Raw genomic sequence first — 17,953 nt, 5'->3', positions numbered from 1 at the left:
ATATATATATATATATATATATATATATATAATGAAATATACGAACCTTTGGGTGTACGTAAGTAATAAATAAATCACGTACGGTAACTTTCGGTGAATTTTAGGATGACGTGGATGAACCGTATGAACATTGACTCATTAACAGTTTTACATACAGAGTCATCTATCATTGTGGAAACAGACAAAAAAAAAGGGAAGAGCAAGTACTAGGTTTATTCTGCAACTCGTTCCAACCCACTGTAGTATTTAAAATCCAAAACAGTAAATTAATCCATTTACTCTTTTACAATTGCATTTACTCGAAATTACTTTACACCTGCTGATATTTTTATTATTTATTTATTTACTTAATTACTTCTTTTAATTTGCAGAGGGAATAATAGGGATGGTCACAGATCGGATATCCATGATTTTTGAGATATCCGTATCTGTATCCGTATCTGATCCGCACAAATACTCAATTTTATTATCCGTAATTTACGATATCCGTAAATATCGCCGATATTTGAGAATATCCGTATCCGACATAAAAATTATAAAAAATTAAATTTAAAGAAAAAAAATTTAAAATATAAAGAAAATATATAAGTTATTTAATATAAATGTTATTCATAATTTAAATATTTTAAATCAATTCAAATACAAATATAATCACAATCTATCATATATAAATATATTGAAAGTTCAAAATTCAAAAAATAAACATAATAAATTTTAATATTCAAAAGATTAAATATTCTAGACCTCAATATATAAAAAATATTTCTTATATATCCCTAAAAAATATGTAAGTATAAAGCATTTTAAATTTTATAGCAAATTATTTTTATATTTAATAATATTATTAATTAGTACGGATCGGATCGAATATGTCGGATAATTCGAATTTTATATCCGTATCCGATCCGTATATCCGATAAATATTTCAAAATAAATATTCGTATCCGATTTGTAAACTCAGGATATCCGAATTTTCGGTTCGGATAACGGATCGATTCGGTTTTTTCGGATATTATATCCACTTCTACGAAAGAGGGCAACATCAGTCATTGGACACGATCGGCACTTAGTTATGTCCCCTTCAGAATGTGGCTGCCCCATTTACATTCAATCGAATTAACTAGATCGAACCGAACGGTTCACCCACCTCTAATTAAACCAATAACCATGGACTACCAACCGATGGAAATTCTATAATGTGAATCATCTTACGTTTTGATTTCCCAAACAGTCTTTCCAATCCACGTTAACACTCATACATACACACGCGCATATATGTATATATGTGTATATATATGTGATATATGTAATAGTAAAGCATGAATGAACTAATATATTCGGGAGGACCATTATACTTATCATCTTAGAGTCTAATCAAATGTTAAGTCGTTCGAGGGAGAAAGAAAACTAAAATGGAACTTAGACTTCAAGAAAGCCATCATTATTTAAATAAAAAAAAAAATCACAACACATGCATGCGCATGATACTCCTTCTCCTCCGATATTGCATGTGCAAAAGCGAGAAAAGTCATGATTGCTTTGAAAAGTAGTACGTATATGCATATACAGATATACTCTTTTCTTATATTGAATTATTGATCTAAGCAATGCACATGGTGGCATTGATCTCGCCAACCCAAAATTTCCAAAAAAAAAAATAAAATAACAAAAATAAAACGAGAGACAAAACTAGAAGGCCACAATGAAAATTTGGCATTATCCTATAGTTGTGTCCGGTCTGCTCTCTGTCCTTAATATTAACTGCTTAGAGCTTTGACTTTTTTTTTTCATTATTAATTGTTTACATGTATCACATATTGTTGTATGGCCTTAATTTTCTATCACATCCATTAAAATAGTAGTCTTTTTTATTTGTCCATATATGTTGACCAAAGTAAACACACGCAAGATTTCATTTTGATTTCCCCCCCAAATTTAAACAACTATAATAACCAATAAATCCCATATGAAAAACAAAACAAACATCAAAAGCAATCGGATAATGAGTTCAAACTTGGCCTCCACTCAAAAGCAATATGGAAGAAGAAGGTTTTTTCTTTCTTTCTTTTTCTCCTTTTTATTTTTTGCATAATTTGTAAAGGGAATGCATGAAAAAAAAATTGGCCACAAAGAAACAAAACAAAATGAAAAAAAAAAGAGGAGCCTATACAAATAACAAATGCATGCCTATAGATTCTAGTCACATCGAGAGGCAATTGGACGAGTCATTTTGGTCCCCAATTGGTCCTGCGTCCATTGGATTGATGGGCAAGTTTATTCTCTCTCTTTTTTCAATTTGAATTTGCCGTCTAAATCGAAGTACAAATTCGTATACTTGGGCCGTATAAATAGGATAACCCATTTGTATCATCAAATATTGTTATTGATGGAAGCGTTAACAACTATATATATAGACCTAAATGTCCTCATTATTTGGAATTTCTATAACAATGTCAATTTATCTATAATGATAACCTAGAGGGCACCTAGTTGATTTTTAAAAAAAAAACTTAAATAATTTATATGTTCTGTTGAGTGTAAAATCCGAGCATATTGTTGTTGAAAAACCACAATGAGAAAATGACGTTAATGTTGATAGAAGAGAATGGAAAGAGATGTACATGTGTGTAATCATAAATAAGCATTCAATTAATGATTTTTTAAATGTCAATTCACTTTGATGAATTACAGAATGTGGAGGTGGAGGTGGTAGTGCTGCTGAATGTCTAATTAATGGACCTACAATGTGAAGTTGATAGGCCTAAAAGGTTTTTTAAAAAATATCATGAGGGTTTTGTGATAGTGAGAGACTTCTCGGACCCTCTTTTCAAATCGGGGGATATGCTCCTTTGTTTTTATCCTCCATTACGCTACGCTAATGTTCGATTTGACCAAAACCACCCCCACGAAATCACATTTTATACACACATATACGTATGTGTAGGTGCATTAGTGGTATTCATACACCGCACGTGTAAATCGCGTGCCATCATTAATGGCTGTAATGGAAGTATATATCATTGCAATAAGAAAAGAAAAAAAAAATGTACAATTCAGCATTTGTTCGGTTGCAGTTGTAGAGAAAATTAGAAGCCGCCATTGTTTTTTTGACCGGAGAGATAGATAGGCATGAATATCTTTCATAAATTTGCAAGTAAAAGTTGCTTAAATATCAATCATTCCGTAATAGATATCACTAAAAACGATACCTTTTTTATTTTTATTTTATTATTAAACCGATGCGCCTATTTTCTTAATATACAAGGAAATGTAAATCCCAAACTAATTAAATTCTAAATTTAACTGAATGTTTGTGTGTGTGTGTATCTCTCAACTATTAATAAGATTTTATAAAAAAAAACTATTGATAAGATTACTTTAAATAGCGTCGCTATAAAATATAAAAATTACAAAAATGCATAACAATACCCAATAAAACTTTATCCCCCAATGTTTTGATGATAAATATATGCTAGCAAATAAATTGTCAAAAGATAACTTTGCATGGGTTGCTTCAATATCAATCATGGTATCTTTTATTTTTTTTGTCTTTTAAAATATAAGCACCGAGAACAGAGAATTTGTCTTCCAATTTCATTATATATATATATATATATATATATATATATATATATTAAAAATACACTTTCCGATGATAACCACTTAGCGAAAGGGCACACTATATATGTTCCGCAACTAAGGCGTAAAGAATATTTTGATATGGGGGAACCCGATCCAACATTCATTTCCCATTCCCCCCATCTCCTCTTGCTCTTCTCTTTTTGTATCTTCATCAACAAAAATAATAATTATTATTATCATATTCTAAAATATTCGAACTAATCAATACGTATTATGTCAAGTCAATTTTATTTCGTTCAAAAAAGTAATCTTATTTTGATTTTAGTTCCCAAATATCAGAGCAAAACTATATATGATCTTTGCTTTTGATCGCCCTTTTCATCTATCTATCCATCTTTCCTTTTTTCTTGGAATATTTTTCATATATGTTTATCTATGCACTGTATTTTCTATTATTAGGGAACTAGCAAGCAGACCATCTCAAATTCAGAACCGAAATCCAACATTTTTGTCAAGCAACTTTTTTTTAGATTATTTGTCAAGCAAATACATGGTTTAATAATTAATTTTCAAATTTAGAACCGAAATCCAATTTGATTTGGAGACACCTGAGAACTTTTCCATGCATTGTGCAAACGACATGGGAAACAGAGCTTAGAACCTAATCCCATATTTACAATCTCTTTATCTTTTCCTTTTCCGTGTATCAATCGCTTTTCATTTTTAGAATATCTTCTTTTTCCCCCTCCGGTTATACGCGCGCGCGCACACACACACACATATAAACTAAAAATCAACATAAATATTATGTGGAACAGTTTTTGTTTCCGAGTTTTTTTAATGTTTTCAAACTGGAATAACTCTATATGATATCCACTTTAAGATGTTTTTATTCTGCCAAAAAAAAAGTACTTCTAGTGTTATTAAAATATGACGATTCCGTCGTAAGGAATTAAAATTTTTTTTTTGTAGCCTCACGGCCATTAGATATTTGCCTATTTGAAACAGACAGAGAGATCCAAGTTCGCTGCAAAAACCCTACAAGGTTAGGGCACTCGACCATTTAGTTTTCATTTAAGTCATAATTTTGCTATTTATGACTAATTGAGAAAAATGACAAACCCATAAAATTTAGAAGTAAATGCAACCACACCATATGGTTATGATACGAACATTCTTGCTTCTCAATATCATGCATGTATATAGAGTAGTTTTGCCTAAAGAAATCTCCATAAATATCATGGATTGTTTTAATCACACTAGTTTTTCGTTTGAGGGCTTAATTGTTAGGTCTGTAAAAAGCTAATGAGAAGTCAAGAGTTTCCTTTGTGCATACGCATGGACTTGGTAACACGTTTAAAAAAAAAAACTAAACGGACCACGTATCTTTGAAGGGCTAGATGAGGGGCAAGGTGAGGGCAACCATCATTGTTCTCAAAGGACCACTGCCCTGTTGCCCTCTGCCTTTGTCCTATGAGATCCACCACAAAGATTTCTCTTTACCTTTATTTCATCCTCTTCTCTCTCTCTTTTTTTTTGCTTCTCACCAGTTTTCCCTTATAACCTTAGTTTTTTTTTCTTCTTGAAGTGAAATCATCGTTCTTCATTGTAAATTGAATCTAAAAAAACCAAGAAAAGGTAGACAAAGAACTACTTTATTAATACTCAACAAGACACTAACAGGTTCTACTAGCTAGCCTTCTAGATGGGGAAAAAGCAAGGTTACGACTTTAGGTTCATAATATAAGACATTCTCCCCAGGTTATGGTTTAAAATCTTGTCTGAAACCCAAATGCCGTATTCCATACCAGCATAAAAATCGATGCTACATGGTCCTAAAATAATTGATTAGCTAGCATATGCGACAAACTCAGCTGGGCTGAATGTAAAAAATTCACTTGCACAAGATCAATCTAGTATTGGAAATAACAAAGAAACCTAACGGAAAGGATCTTTAGAACGAAAGAATCTAAGAAACATCATTTTTGTCACGATTACTAACTATACCTTTGTACGTGTGGTTGCAAGAAAAAGGAGGGCTAAAAAACGCTTAAACCGCTTTTAATCCGCAGCTAAACACATGTACAACAAATAAAGGAGATGTGTGAATGATTTCAACTTTATAACAAAAGTCTCCCAAATTGTAGGACTGTCACGAGGGGTTCATTATGTTTTGACCCTACCCATCCATCTTTAACTACATAAACCTAATCCCGTGATGCGTATAACCTACCAATATTTGTGAATACCGTTGAATCTAACCCCGTTTTTAACCTAATTTTTAAAAGAAAACCAGAAAAGCTATGTACGGCAGAAGACATAATTTTGGAATCTAATCTAACTAATAAATTAGTTATAATTGATTAGTATGTCATGAATAATTCCTAATTTGTCTTGTACAAACCACAAACCAGCAGCAACCTAGATACATACGATTTCTCCTCCCCTTTAAAGTCGCCTGGAGGTTAGGACCACATAAAGAATCCTACAAACAGTTATTTGCCAACCTTCCATGGGAGCTCATAACAAAGGTTTTTTTAACAGAAAAAAAAAAACAACAACGATTTTATTTATTGAGAAAAATAAGCATGATGTTGGAAAATTTTAGATAGTTACAAGCTATACGGCTTCAAGTCTTGATTAACATACATACCGTCTATCCTGACATGTTGGAGTTCATAAAGACTAAAAAAAACTAGATGAGCTTCCATCTTTCTAAACTTTCAGAATCTCATTCAGATCTTTTTTTTAATTATTATTTCCTAGCAAAGATAAACAAAGAACCCCTACCCAGAGGCCATAGCCGAGTGATGAAGGTGGTTAAAAAGGATGAGGTACCCTTGTTTCATATCCCATGTTTGAGCCACGGGTTGGGTACGGAGATCCGCATTTGCGGTACACATATTGCCTCCGGATTTTGGAAGATATTGTCGGGCCGAAAGTCCGAGAAACTTCCGAGTTAATATTTAAAAAAAAAACTCTTTGAAAGTGGATTCTTTTTCTTGTCTACAACTTCTTTTTAGGTGAGACCCTCTTTTTTTTTGTAGAGGAGACCCTCTATTATTCTTAAAAGTTTTTGAAAACCCGAGACAGAATTATATTATTGTGTTCTCTTATATTGGTGTATCTTATTTTAATATGTAATATCTGATTCAGGTGAAATTTTGAACAGTTCTATTTTTTTTGTCTATTCATTTCCCTCTCCTAAGCTGTTTATTTATTTTATGTATTTATTTTACTACCTTTTGAAAAGTTTTTTTTTCCTCTTCTATAGGGGAAAGAAAAAGTTCCAAAAGAGGTGGACAGAGGAGAGAGAGGGTGAGATATCGGAGGCCATAATAAGCCTAACTTTTTAAACTCACGTGACATCTCCCGTAATATGCAGACAATACATGAAACCAAACCGCGTTTGTCGACCGCCTTCTCAAGCTGTTCGTTGAACTTAATTGATTATCCACAATTCTCTACACATTTCTGCTATATTTTCATTTCATAGTGTACAATATTTCATTTTCTTAATCACATGGGAAAGAGAATAAAACCCCCCACACGAATATTCCTCTTCCTAAACATATAGATTAAAAACCCATGGATGTTAACCACCATGGTCAGTCCCATAATCACGATTTGATCATGATAGGCGTCACAAGTAAGAGACCAAAAAGGAAACGGAAAGACTTAAATGTGTAATAGTTGACATGTCGTGTGAGGGGTAGGATAAAACAAACAAGAAATTTCTCTAACCAAGACTTAATTCTTATCAGGTTGTCTACATTTTCTGAAAACTACTAAGAAAAAAAAAGGAAGACAATCCTGAATTTACTTGTAACAGCAAATTTTTATTTCAGATGTAAAATAATAACGACTTAAATTAAATTTAAACCATTAATTGCCTACAAAATCAAAGTTTAAGCAGTTAACTAACGGTAAGACTGCAAGCGGGTCACTACCGTCACTTAAATATTTTTAACGATTTGCCCGTCCATTCTATAGAGGATTCCTGTTATGTGAAGTTGTGAATTGAATTTGAGCTTTTCAATTTCTGTTCCTCACATCTCCTAGCTTGATTACTCCTTTTGGGAAAGAAATGGTAATGGTATTTTCCCTAGTGATCTAGTTTGTCTACTGATTATTCTGTTAGGTAATCCAAATTTAATAACCACTCATTTCATATTACACTTGAGTCATCAATTCAGCATAATAGTACAAATACAATGATAATGGTTAGAGTTCAGCTGAAAAAGATCCACAATCAACCCTCTGATTCCTATTATCTCCAGAAGGTTTTATGAATTCAAATTCTACAATCGGGAATTTGTTTATGTGAATAGATGAGTTTTTAATAATAATAAAAAGTTTTCCTTTTAGGCGAAATAAAATTTGAGTTTGAAAATTTTGGTGAGAATTATATTCTACCGGTCTATATCCCACAAACGAGAGATGGATAGACATAACTACAAAAGATTCGTGATGTACGATCACGAACGAATGTTTTATGTTAACCATATGATTACCCCAAGGATCATGACTACTTTATTCCTCGCTATTTTGGTTTTCTAGTTTTATATTTTTTTTGTAAAACAGGGTCGTTTTATTATTGTCCCTTACTGTTTAATTAAATCTTTTTGTGTTTTCATATCATGTCGGATCCTCTAGATTCGGGAATTACGCGTAAAAATGAGGACTAAATCAGAAAGCTAAACATGGAACAGTCAAGAGCACTCAAAACTAAAACGAAAAAAAAATAAATATCGAAGATGGTATACTAATTAAAAAAAAATTAAAGAGTCTAAAAGTTTATCCGAACACTAACCTGTTGAGAGAAGAGTCACCAAAATCACCAGAGGGTCCACTGGTCGAAGGAAACGGCATCTCGAAGTGTCACCACATAGAATAGAACCAACCGCGTGCCTTCGCTAACTGTAACAAGTCAAAACCAAATCGAATCAGTGAGAGACGTAACGCGTGTGTGCCCGAACGAGACAAGCATCCAAGAGACAATATAAATGGCGGGAATGAGGAGGTTTCAGTTTCAGACATTCATAGTTAGAGGCTCCGTTTTTGCACCAAAAACTACTACTACTGAAACCTCCTCTGGTTCTCGGGGAGGGGAAGAGGGGAGAGAGAAAAAGCTGTGGAATCTGACATGGAGAGCTGCTCTTGCTCCACGTGGCATCCGTAACTAAGCAGCAAAGCTCCATTCGCTCTGGTAAGAATACTTAAAAGCGTTAACCATTTCCAAAATGGAAGCTATATTCAAATATTGATCAAGAAGTTTTTTTTTCTCAAAAGAAAATTTTAAGTAGTGTTTGAAATGCATACCGTATACTAATGATTGGTTTTTAAGACGGAATAAAAAGGAAAAAGATCCTTAAGGAATACTAAAAAAAATTATCCTCTGGCCCTTGAAAAATATTCTGTCAAAGGCCATCTTTTCTTTCTTTTGCACTTGGTCCATTTCCGGATTCCTGAAATGAAAACACCAAAATTTTCATGTCCAATTCTGTCCTTCCATTAACACAAACACACACACAACAAACACACCTCTTTTGTCTGTGCGTATGCCTATATATCATTCCCACCTTCGAATGGTGAGAAAATGGATCTCCCACCACCATCACCATCTCATCGAGTAGAAACCCCATTACCAGATTGCATCCTCTCTCTCTCTCTCTCTCTCTCTCTCTGGTTCAAAACTTTCACTACCTGCTAAAGGAAAAAAGAAAAAGAAAGTCTGGCATTGCTGCAAAAGCTTATTGTCTTCCACTTACCGCCATCTCCTTCTCCCTGTATAACGCGGATCGTTCCACATTTTTCTCACCTCTTATTCACCTGTTGTGGTTCTCTCAGGGTAGAAAAAGAGTACCACCCTTAACCATTCTTCTTTTTCCTTTTTTTTTTTACCTTGTGGGTTTGGGGTGTTAATGGCGCACTTGTGAAAGGCCTTAAACCTCCCTCTGTAACATTCATTTTTGTCAGAAGAGGAAAAACAATGGGTCAGTGCAAGTTGGTATAAAAGTCACAACAGAAACGAGGGAAAAATAAAGGAGAACGTTAGCCCCTGTCACTTGTCACAACCTTCATCACCATTTATAACTACCTTGCTAAAGGAGCCTTACCCTGCAGGAAAAAAAAAAACTCTTTTTTTACAGATTCTCTTTTGTAGAGATTGAAGCATCGGAAAAAGATGTCCATCTCTTGCCCCAGAAATTTCTTTGAGAGGTTCTGCGTCGAGGATTACCCAATGGACACGATCAAACACAGCAGTTTCCTCTCTGCCGATCTTTTGCCGTCACTTGGAGCCAGAATAAACCACTCCACCAAGCTTCGTAAACATATAATCTCTCCTTTTGATCCACGTTATAGGTGAGATTATCCATAAATTCTTTCATGTACTTACGTTGATGAGTTCTGTTCCAGTCCTCTGCTTGACTGCCGCTTGGGTTTTTGATTCAGGGCATGGGAGATGTGGCTGGTCATTCTGGTCATTTACTCGGCGTTGATCTGTCCCTTTGAATTTGCCTTCATCACCTACAAAAATGACGCACTTTCTATAATAGACAACATCGTCAACGGCTTCTTTGCCATCGATATCGTTCTCACCTTCTTTGTGGCATATCTCGACAGCCACTCTTATCTTCTAGTTGACAGTCCTAAGAAAATAGCTATAAGGTGAGGAAAAAAAACTCTGAATCCCTGGTTCAGGTTTATGTTTAAAAGTGAAGAATACCCATAGTATGTAAGCCCTTTCGGAAAGTATAGTTAACATATAATATCTGGACATGCAACATTCAGGTACCTCTCTACGTGGTTTGCCTTTGATGTGTGTTCAACAGCGCCCTTCCAGTCACTGAGTCTGCTGTTCAACTACAATGGAAGCGAACTAGGATTCAGAGTTCTTAGCATGCTCAGGCTCTGGCGTCTAAGACGAGTTAGCTCGCTGTTCGCAAGGTTCATATCAATGCTAAAATATGCATAAACCATTTTATTCCCAAGTTTAGGGAAGCGACCTTGGAAGATGGATGTAGTACTTATTCTCCTGCTTTTCTCTTTCCTTAAGGCTTGAGAAAGATATCCGTTTCAACTATTTCTGGACACGATGTACAAAACTCATTTCAGTAAGTGCTAAACTTAATAGTACCCACATGCATTTCATCGATAGAGCTGATAACTGACTGGTTGGGGAATTTTACTTGTTCTTGTCAATCTCAGGTTACCCTGTTTGCAGTACATTGTGCCGGATGCTTCAACTACCTAATTGCAGATAGATATCCTGACCCAACAAAAACATGGATTGGTTCAGTATACCCAAAGTTCAAGGAGGCTAGTGTCTGGGACAGATATGTGACTGCTCTTTACTGGTCAATTACGACATTAACAACCACGGGATATGGAGACTTGCATGCCAATAATCCAAGGGAAATGTTGTTTGACATCTTCTACATGCTGTTCAACTTGGGTTTGACCTCTTACCTGATCGGGAATATGACCAACCTCGTGGTTCACTGGACTAGCCGCACCAGAAGTTTTGTAAGTCTGACCACTTCCTTTTGACCTCCTACAATCCCCCTACAACTCAACATGCTAAAAAGTTAGATACAGGGTCTTATAGGTGAAAATCAAACCAATATTCTGATCAAACATTTTATGCTATATGCATGCCTAACCCAAAATGACTGATTCATGAACTAAAATACCTCAGGTTACATAATTGAAAAGATATATTTACCCTTCAAACTTTAACTATGACAATATTTCACCCGATCTGCTGAACTAGGAAAACTGAACCATTTCTATTCAAACAGAGGGATACAATCAGAGCTGCTTCAGAGTTTGCATCACGAAACCAACTCCCACCTCACATCCAAGACCAGATGTTATCGCATATTTGCTTAAAGTTCAAAACAGAAGGTCTGAAACAGCAGGAAACCTTGAACGGTTTGCCAAAAGCCATCCGGACAAGCATTGCAAACTATCTCTTCTTCCCCATTGTTCAGAATGTGTACCTTTTTCAAGGAGTCTCTCGTGACTTCCTCTTGCAATTGGTACTGTCTCATCTGCAACTTTGATTAACATTACTTTCTCTACATTCTGTTCTCTGTTTTGCGCACTGTTTTCCCCTATCCTTGTAGCTCTTACAGGGCATAGGGCATGAAAACATAAGGTTGACAACTGCATGTACTTTTTCCATTCAAGGTTTCAGATGTAGAAGCCGAGTATTTCCCACCCAAAGAAGATGTAATCCTACAGAATGAAGCTCCAACGGAAGTATACATACTGGTCTCCGGGGCAGTGGTAAGTGAGCTTACTTGGACTTCGATAACTGCACAGCAATACTGGAAGCATTTCCTAACAATTTACGCTAATTGGGGTAAACATGCAGGAGTTCATCTCCTGTGTTGATGGGCAAGATCAGGTAGGGCATGAAAATATTTCAGTAAAACATGTTCTGTATATGCTCCAGCACTGTCACTGAAAGCAACAAGAGTAACCACGCCCCTTACATGATACAGGTTCATGGTAAAGCAATCGCTGGAGATACCTTTGGAGAGATTGGCGTTTTATGCTACATGCCACAACCTTTCACTGTTAAGACGACTGAACTTTCTCAATTACTACGGGTGAGCAGAACATCTCTGATGAACACCATGCAAGCACATATTGAAGATGGGCGTGTTATCATGAACAATCTCTGCATGGTAAGTGAGATACCAAATACTTGAACTTGGTATGTTTCTGATGTTTTCCACCCTTATAGTTAAACAAATCAACTCGTGTCACACCAACACATGCAGAAACTTAGAGGGCAACAGTCAATAACAATTGGTGATACAAACAATGGTCCAAATATTGGAGAAGGGCATCCTAGCGACCAAGATTGCAGACAAAAATGTTCATCAGTGCATGATTTGGAAAATATGAATTCCCAAGGAATGGCATCGACAAAGTGGAGCAATTCAAGAAAAGGTGACTATAGTACCAGTTGCACAGAGGTTACATGGTTAACACCGGAAAGTAGAGAAACAGCTCTTATGGCCGCCATACACAAGGGGGATATTGAAATAGTCCAGAAGCTACTTGAACGAGGGGTTAGTATAGACAAACCAGATTCTAGAGGCTGGACACCAAAAGCTCTTGCAGAGCAACAAGAAAATAAGAGCATATATGACCTCTTATTGAGTTATGAACTAAAGAGTGCAGAAGAACATAGGATACAGATAGCACAACCCGGTAAAGCAACCATGTTAGTGAATGGAACAAGTAGCAGCGAAGATTTGGATTCTACCTCTTACGGTTTTTGTTCGCAAAAATCCGACTCACATTGCATCTCCAGCATCCCAGTCAAGACCAGTAAACAAGCAGCAGCTAAACCAAAAAATAGGAGGGTTACTATCCACATGCAGTCGCAGATAAACAGTTTATCACAAAGGCAGAGCAGAAAGTTGATACTTCTACCTGAATCCATGGAAGAGCTGCTAAAACTTGCCGGTAAGTTCTATTACTTCATTGGTAGCATACAACAACAACAACAACATCGATTGATGTTGTTGGTAGCATAGAAATGGTAAAATAATCATTTTCCCATATCCTAAACAGACTTCTCAATGTGGAATTTTGGCAATTACGCAGGTGAAAAATTTGCAGGGCACAGCTTCACAAAGATCACCAATGGCGAAAACTCCGAAATAGATGACATAGATGTCATTCGAGATGGTGATCATTTGTTCTTCCACCAAAACGAATTTGAAGGTACAGATTGCAAGTTTGCAACTTGACTTGACCTGCCATAATTAGTTCGCCGATTGATGCATGTACATCCGCAGGCAATGTATTCATCTTGTTCCACTGAAACCAGAGAAAACTAGATCATCAATAGCAGAGTCTAGAAAATCTGAATAACGCAGAATGATATTTAAAAAAGAAAATCAATGAAACATATCGCTCAAACCGGCTTCCCAGTATGATCGCATTTCCGAGAGTCTACTTTTGTAGAATTTAGATTTCTATTATCTCACCTATTTGCTCGTTCCTAAGCAGTTCCACGAGTTTGTATTTACCAGAAACCAATTTTATAATATACACTGCGTACGTGATGAAATTTTCATACAGATCCAGTTAAAAATCCTTTAGGGTTCAATTAGTTCGAAACAGAGGAACAGAGTCAAAATGAAATTATGATACTCTGCAATTTTCATCGGCCGATCGAGAAATCGTACGGGAAATTCAAATTTCAAATGAAATTATGGTACTCTGCAATTTCCATCGACCGATCGAGAAACCTAATCGCAAGATCTCATCAAATAGTAAATCAGTATCCGAATCGCTCACCAAACAATTTACAGATACAACGTCGCTTCTTCTACGGTATGATTTGCTCCATCTGCAATCATCTCCCAGCGCTTGGTGTAAGAAACGGATTCTTTGAAATTCTCGAAAGATTTTGATGGAAATTTCAACAGGAAGCTGCGGCAGAATTCTTTTGAGAAGCTAATCAGATACTTTGGGTTCCCGCCTTTTTCGGGAGAGTAATCGTGCCGATCCTGAAAAATAAAATTCGCCTGGATCGTTTGAAACCAAAGAAAGCAGAATCCATATATAGGTGGCGGTGCCCAGTCGGGGCTCAGAATGCACTTTATTGGGTTTTATCACAAAGGATGGATCTGGGCCTTATGTGGGCTTTGGGGTAAAGGAGTTGAAAATAATATTTTGAATCCTCAGAAAATTAGCCGTTGCAAAATTTTCGATGTCGAAAAACATTACAAATAAATTATCCGAACTTTTATGAGTATATTATTATTATTCATATTTAATTTTGACTGTACAGATATATACGATTACACATGTGGCCGTACAGATATATACCAAATGTTTTTGTACCACCAGATCAACTACACCAGATCAACTATTGTTCAAGTGTTGGGTTCGATTCCATTGGTGAAAATAAGTGATATAATTTGTAGATTAAAAATAATACATAGACAAAAACTGGTTTCGGATCTAGAGTGGATATAGTCGGGACGAAGATCTAGAAAACCATCCTGATTTAGTGGTAGATCTAGACATATATATTAATGGGGGCAAAATTATTTTTGTGATGAACAAATATAAATTTATGGGGGCATTTCATGATTTTATATAAATTTTTATAAAATTTGTATAGAAAATTAAAGCTTTTAATTAGTTGAATGGGGTCATATCATATTGTTGTATGTAGATCCGCTACTTTCTGATTATCAAAAAAAAATTATAGATCGAAATTTGAATGGAACATAGATACATATATCAAAGAAAAATAAATAAATCAATAATTTTCGAATAAAAGAAAATCAAAACAGTGGGATTTTCCATTTTCAACCCCACATCTCCGTGAGATAGTCCCTGCAGCTGCTGCTATTGAGAGACCAAGACTTGAGGTCTGCCCATCTTCTTGTCTTCGTCCGAGGTTTTGCCCTTGTGGCATGATAGTAATAACCTCGCTCTGCTTGCTCCGCGGTCTCAATCTTCTTCAGGTTATGTCTGTATTCAACGGCAACTTGTTCAAACACTTCAACCTCGAACATGTTCATCGTCACCTTAGGGTTCATGTGATCTCTCACAAACGCAAACGCCAATTGGTCCCTCGGGTTGAACGCTTCCAACTCGTTGAACACTAGGCATGAGAATAAGTTGCTCCTCAGTCCATGCCGCCTCAGTATCAACGCACTGTCCGGTACATCTGTTTTCATGCACATGCACAATTAATATATGCAAAAAGATAGCAACATCACATGGTTTGGACATTCATATGAATATATATGCACAGTACAATCATACATATGCAATCAGGCGTATACATGTACGTATGTCAGGTGTGATTAACCTATTAATTGTCCTTTCTCGACAAATCTATAGCAGTTGATAGGAAGAACAAAAATTTAATGATTACTCGTGACGTGTAATTAAAAAGCGGCAGTAAAGGAACCAAACCTAACTAAAGCAAATCTTCATGAACAAGACATGATTCATTTTACGCAAAGTCATGGATATAGCAAAATTCTAGACAAAAGAAAAAGCACCAAAAGTTATAATTACCAAAAAAATATAACGTGTATATATATACACACCAACCAAATAAATAACTATATATTCTAATGCATCTTCTAACGTTAAAAAAAAAAAGTTGTCCCCTTTTATACCAACCAAGCTATAAACATTTATATAACTATATATTCTAATGCGTTCTAAAACCTACTAAGTAGTGATTAGAAAAACACTACTATGTCTACGTGGCAGAAAATAAATAAGTTTTACCACTAATAATACTAAATTAAAGCGGTGGCCATGACTGGGATTAGGACTTGGACGAAGAATCCTTGTGGACAACAACGTGCTTTCAAATTGAAAACCAGTTGTAAGATTCTCCGTAATCTTGATGCAACAACCGGTAAATGCAACGACCGATGTTGTTAATAACCTTACCTACTTCCTTATCCCATTTACTAGTTAGATGCAAATCATCAACAACCTTAGGAACATAAGAGAAAATAAAAACAAAATTGTTTGTAATAATGGAAAAAGAATTAGAGAGAGTTTTTATTTACTAGTTACCTGTGGGATAAGGCAGCTTCTTAGGACTCCAAGGCATGAAACCAAACTCACAATAACTCTCCATTTGCCTTACCAACCCATCAACGTCTTCCCATTTCTTCCACCTCGCAGTGGCCATCGCTTCTTCCATCGTGTTCACGAAAAACGGGTGCTTAGATATCGCCATATCGACCTCGGGCACCACCACTAGTGAATGTATCAACAGCAATGGATCGACCGTCAGCTGTACTTTGGCGTCTATCCATACGCTGAATCTCGAGTTTGGAAACATTCTATGGATCAAATACTTTGGTATTACCCCGTTCATGGCCGGGTTTGCGTACAAACCCTCGGATTTCTCGAGTTTAACGATTCTCCACACCCCGATTCGATAGTTTCCGGTATAGTTCATGGGGATGAGATTGTGACGGGAGAGAGAATTTAGGGTTTTGTCATCGATGAACATGCAGAAACATACGGTTCCTAGAGTTTTGACTCCGAGTCCGACGGGCTGTCTGATCTTGTCGTGGTCGTTGAAGATGGCTGATGCAACAACTATGGTACATGTCTCCATTTCGGCTCTATCTGTGGAAATAGAAACAAAAAACAGGATTATATAATTTTTTTATACATTTTTTCATTATTTTATCGAATATATAAACTCGTAATCACGGAGACTTAGAAGCAGATATCATGTCGAGTAGACAAAATGATAAATATGATTGTGAAAGATCATATATTTGTATAATATAATTATCAAAAAAAAATGTTTGTATAATATAATGTTCCTATACCCGGTATGGACCGAAATATAACAAAGAACCAAATAAAAATACAAACAAAACGCCGAACAAGTTGTATAAAAGCATATATATTCTTGAGAATGTTAAATTTTTTATCCAAATAATTTTTCTACAAAAAAAAGTTTTTTTTTTGTTTTTAAAAGACGTTTTGAAATGGATTTTATAATGTTTTGTCCGATTCATCCGAATTCTACAGTAGAACCGGTTAGCGGTTAGACCGGCTACATCAACAGAATCAGTTTTGAGGTATTTTGTAATTATTTTATTTTACGAATTCTTCTCCGCCAATTGCTCACCGGAATCACTTATGGGCAAATCTCTGAAGAAGCCGCATGGAACGTCGACGTCATTATTTGAATGATGGAAATAAGAAAACCTCTTCTGGGCTTTGAAATTTCCTCCAAAGTTGTCATCTTTTCCCTTCATGTATCTCAGTTCCTCCTCCGACGATGTTGAACTTCTGCCGATACTCTGCATCTCCTTCAACACTGTCCAGTAATCTGATTCACGCAAGGCCAAAAACAAAAGGGTTAAATAAATATTCGAAAGTCATTATCATGAAAACCGTGACACTGATGAGACAGACGTATCCAGAAAGATTTGGTAGAAAAAGAAAAGATTCAAGTTTCAACCAAAAAAAAAATCCTAACGAAACAAAAGCAAATGAAGTTTCTGGGAAGTATGTCGTAATTCAAGGAAGCGTTAAAATAATAATGTTTCAGAAACGGTTACAATCGGCAAATGTCCAAAATCCGACGCAAAACAACAAAAAACGGATTCACATTTCTCCAAAACAAAAACCATGAAAATGATTCATGAATCCCCGTTGAGAAGATCAATCAAAATTCAATCGAAAAACAACAAGAGAGAGAGAGAGAGCCAGAATTCCAAAATTCGATGGAGATTATGCGAGAGAAGAGAAGAGAATCACGTCGATTCAAAAAATCTCACCAGAGAAGAAAACAGGGGAAGAGCACGAGGATCGGTGAGTGGGAAGAGCG

General features: G+C 35.6%; 2 protein-coding genes and 2 long non-coding RNA genes across 18 annotated transcripts in view; 2 read left to right on the top strand and 2 right to left on the bottom strand.

Annotated features, from left to right (window-relative positions):
* Positions 1-1,697: 1,697 nt before the first annotated feature.
* Positions 1,698-3,650, top strand: LOC104827718. Its single transcript, XR_773940.1, has 2 exons — positions 1,698-2,049; positions 2,692-3,650. It is a non-coding gene; the product is annotated as an uncharacterized LOC104827718 (long non-coding RNA).
* LOC104827720 lies at positions 3,573-13,204 on the bottom strand. Of its 12 annotated transcripts, none has more exons than XR_773944.1 (14): positions 13,039-13,204; positions 12,869-12,948; positions 11,056-11,151; positions 10,776-10,855; positions 10,593-10,672; positions 10,382-10,449; positions 10,186-10,235; positions 9,824-10,113; positions 9,127-9,702; positions 8,905-9,050; positions 8,729-8,788; positions 8,396-8,502; positions 4,962-5,201; positions 3,573-3,788 (listed from the first exon to the last, which is right to left on the bottom strand). It is a non-coding gene; the product is annotated as an uncharacterized LOC104827720 (long non-coding RNA). The 12 variants fall into 12 exon arrangements; XR_773949.1 differs by having other exon boundaries at positions 5,086-5,201; XR_773948.1 differs by lacking the exon at positions 3,573-3,788 and having other exon boundaries at positions 4,819-5,201; positions 9,127-9,539; positions 9,661-9,702.
* On the top strand, positions 8,712-13,544 carry LOC104827721 (potassium channel KAT1). 3 transcript variants are annotated; one of them, XM_010560945.2, is made up of 12 exons: positions 8,712-8,791; positions 9,709-9,948; positions 10,039-10,254; positions 10,378-10,533; positions 10,643-10,700; positions 10,795-11,112; positions 11,388-11,627; positions 11,779-11,877; positions 11,966-11,998; positions 12,096-12,281; positions 12,378-13,071; positions 13,213-13,544. In XM_010560945.2, exons 2-12 carry the CDS (start codon positions 9,770-9,772, stop codon positions 13,356-13,358), a joined length of 2,325 nt encoding a protein of 774 aa, XP_010559247.1. In that variant the 5' UTR covers positions 8,712-8,791; positions 9,709-9,769; the 3' UTR covers positions 13,359-13,544. The 3 variants fall into 3 exon arrangements, with proteins under 3 accessions (XP_010559247.1, XP_010559248.1, XP_010559246.1); XM_010560946.1 differs by having other exon boundaries at positions 8,717-8,791; positions 9,749-9,948; XM_010560944.1 differs by lacking the exon at positions 8,712-8,791 and having other exon boundaries at positions 9,702-9,948.
* Positions 13,545-14,839: 1,295 nt separating this feature from the next.
* The window catches only part of LOC104827717, a 3,851-nt gene continuing 737 nt past the window's right edge, over positions 14,840-17,953 (bottom strand). Inside the window, exons 2-5 of one of the 2 annotated variants that reach the window (XM_010560941.2) lie at positions 17,904-17,953; positions 17,249-17,452; positions 16,171-16,734; positions 14,840-15,298 (exon numbers count right to left, since the gene is read on the bottom strand). In XM_010560941.2, coding sequence (XP_010559243.1) covers positions 14,934-15,298; positions 16,171-16,734; positions 17,249-17,452; positions 17,904-17,953 — 1,183 coding nt within the window. In that variant the 3' untranslated portion in view covers positions 14,840-14,933. The remainder of the gene's footprint in view (positions 15,299-16,170; positions 16,735-17,248; positions 17,453-17,903) is intronic. The other variant, XM_010560942.1, reaches the window with a different exon arrangement.

Source organism: Tarenaya hassleriana, unplaced genomic scaffold, assembly GCF_000463585.1.
Source record: "Tarenaya hassleriana unplaced genomic scaffold, ASM46358v1 Cleome53, whole genome shotgun sequence".
Lineage (NCBI taxonomy): Eukaryota > Viridiplantae > Streptophyta > Magnoliopsida > Brassicales > Cleomaceae > Tarenaya > Tarenaya hassleriana.
The sequence above is the reverse complement of the archived record's forward strand: the minus strand, read 5'-3'. Positions and strand labels throughout refer to the sequence as shown.

Bases quoted from the DNA above. Each gene is read 5' to 3' on its own strand.
- LOC104827721 (XM_010560945.2), top strand. From the start codon at position 9,770: ATGTCCATCTCTTGCCCCAGAAATTTCTTTGAGAGGTTCTGCGTCGAG. The intron at 10,255-10,377 runs GTGAGGAAAAAA...TGCAACATTCAG, and splicing joins CCTAAGAAAATAGCTATAAG to GTACCTCTCTACGTGGTTTG. The intron at 11,999-12,095 runs GTAGGGCATGAA...TACATGATACAG, and splicing joins GTGTTGATGGGCAAGATCAG to GTTCATGGTAAAGCAATCGC.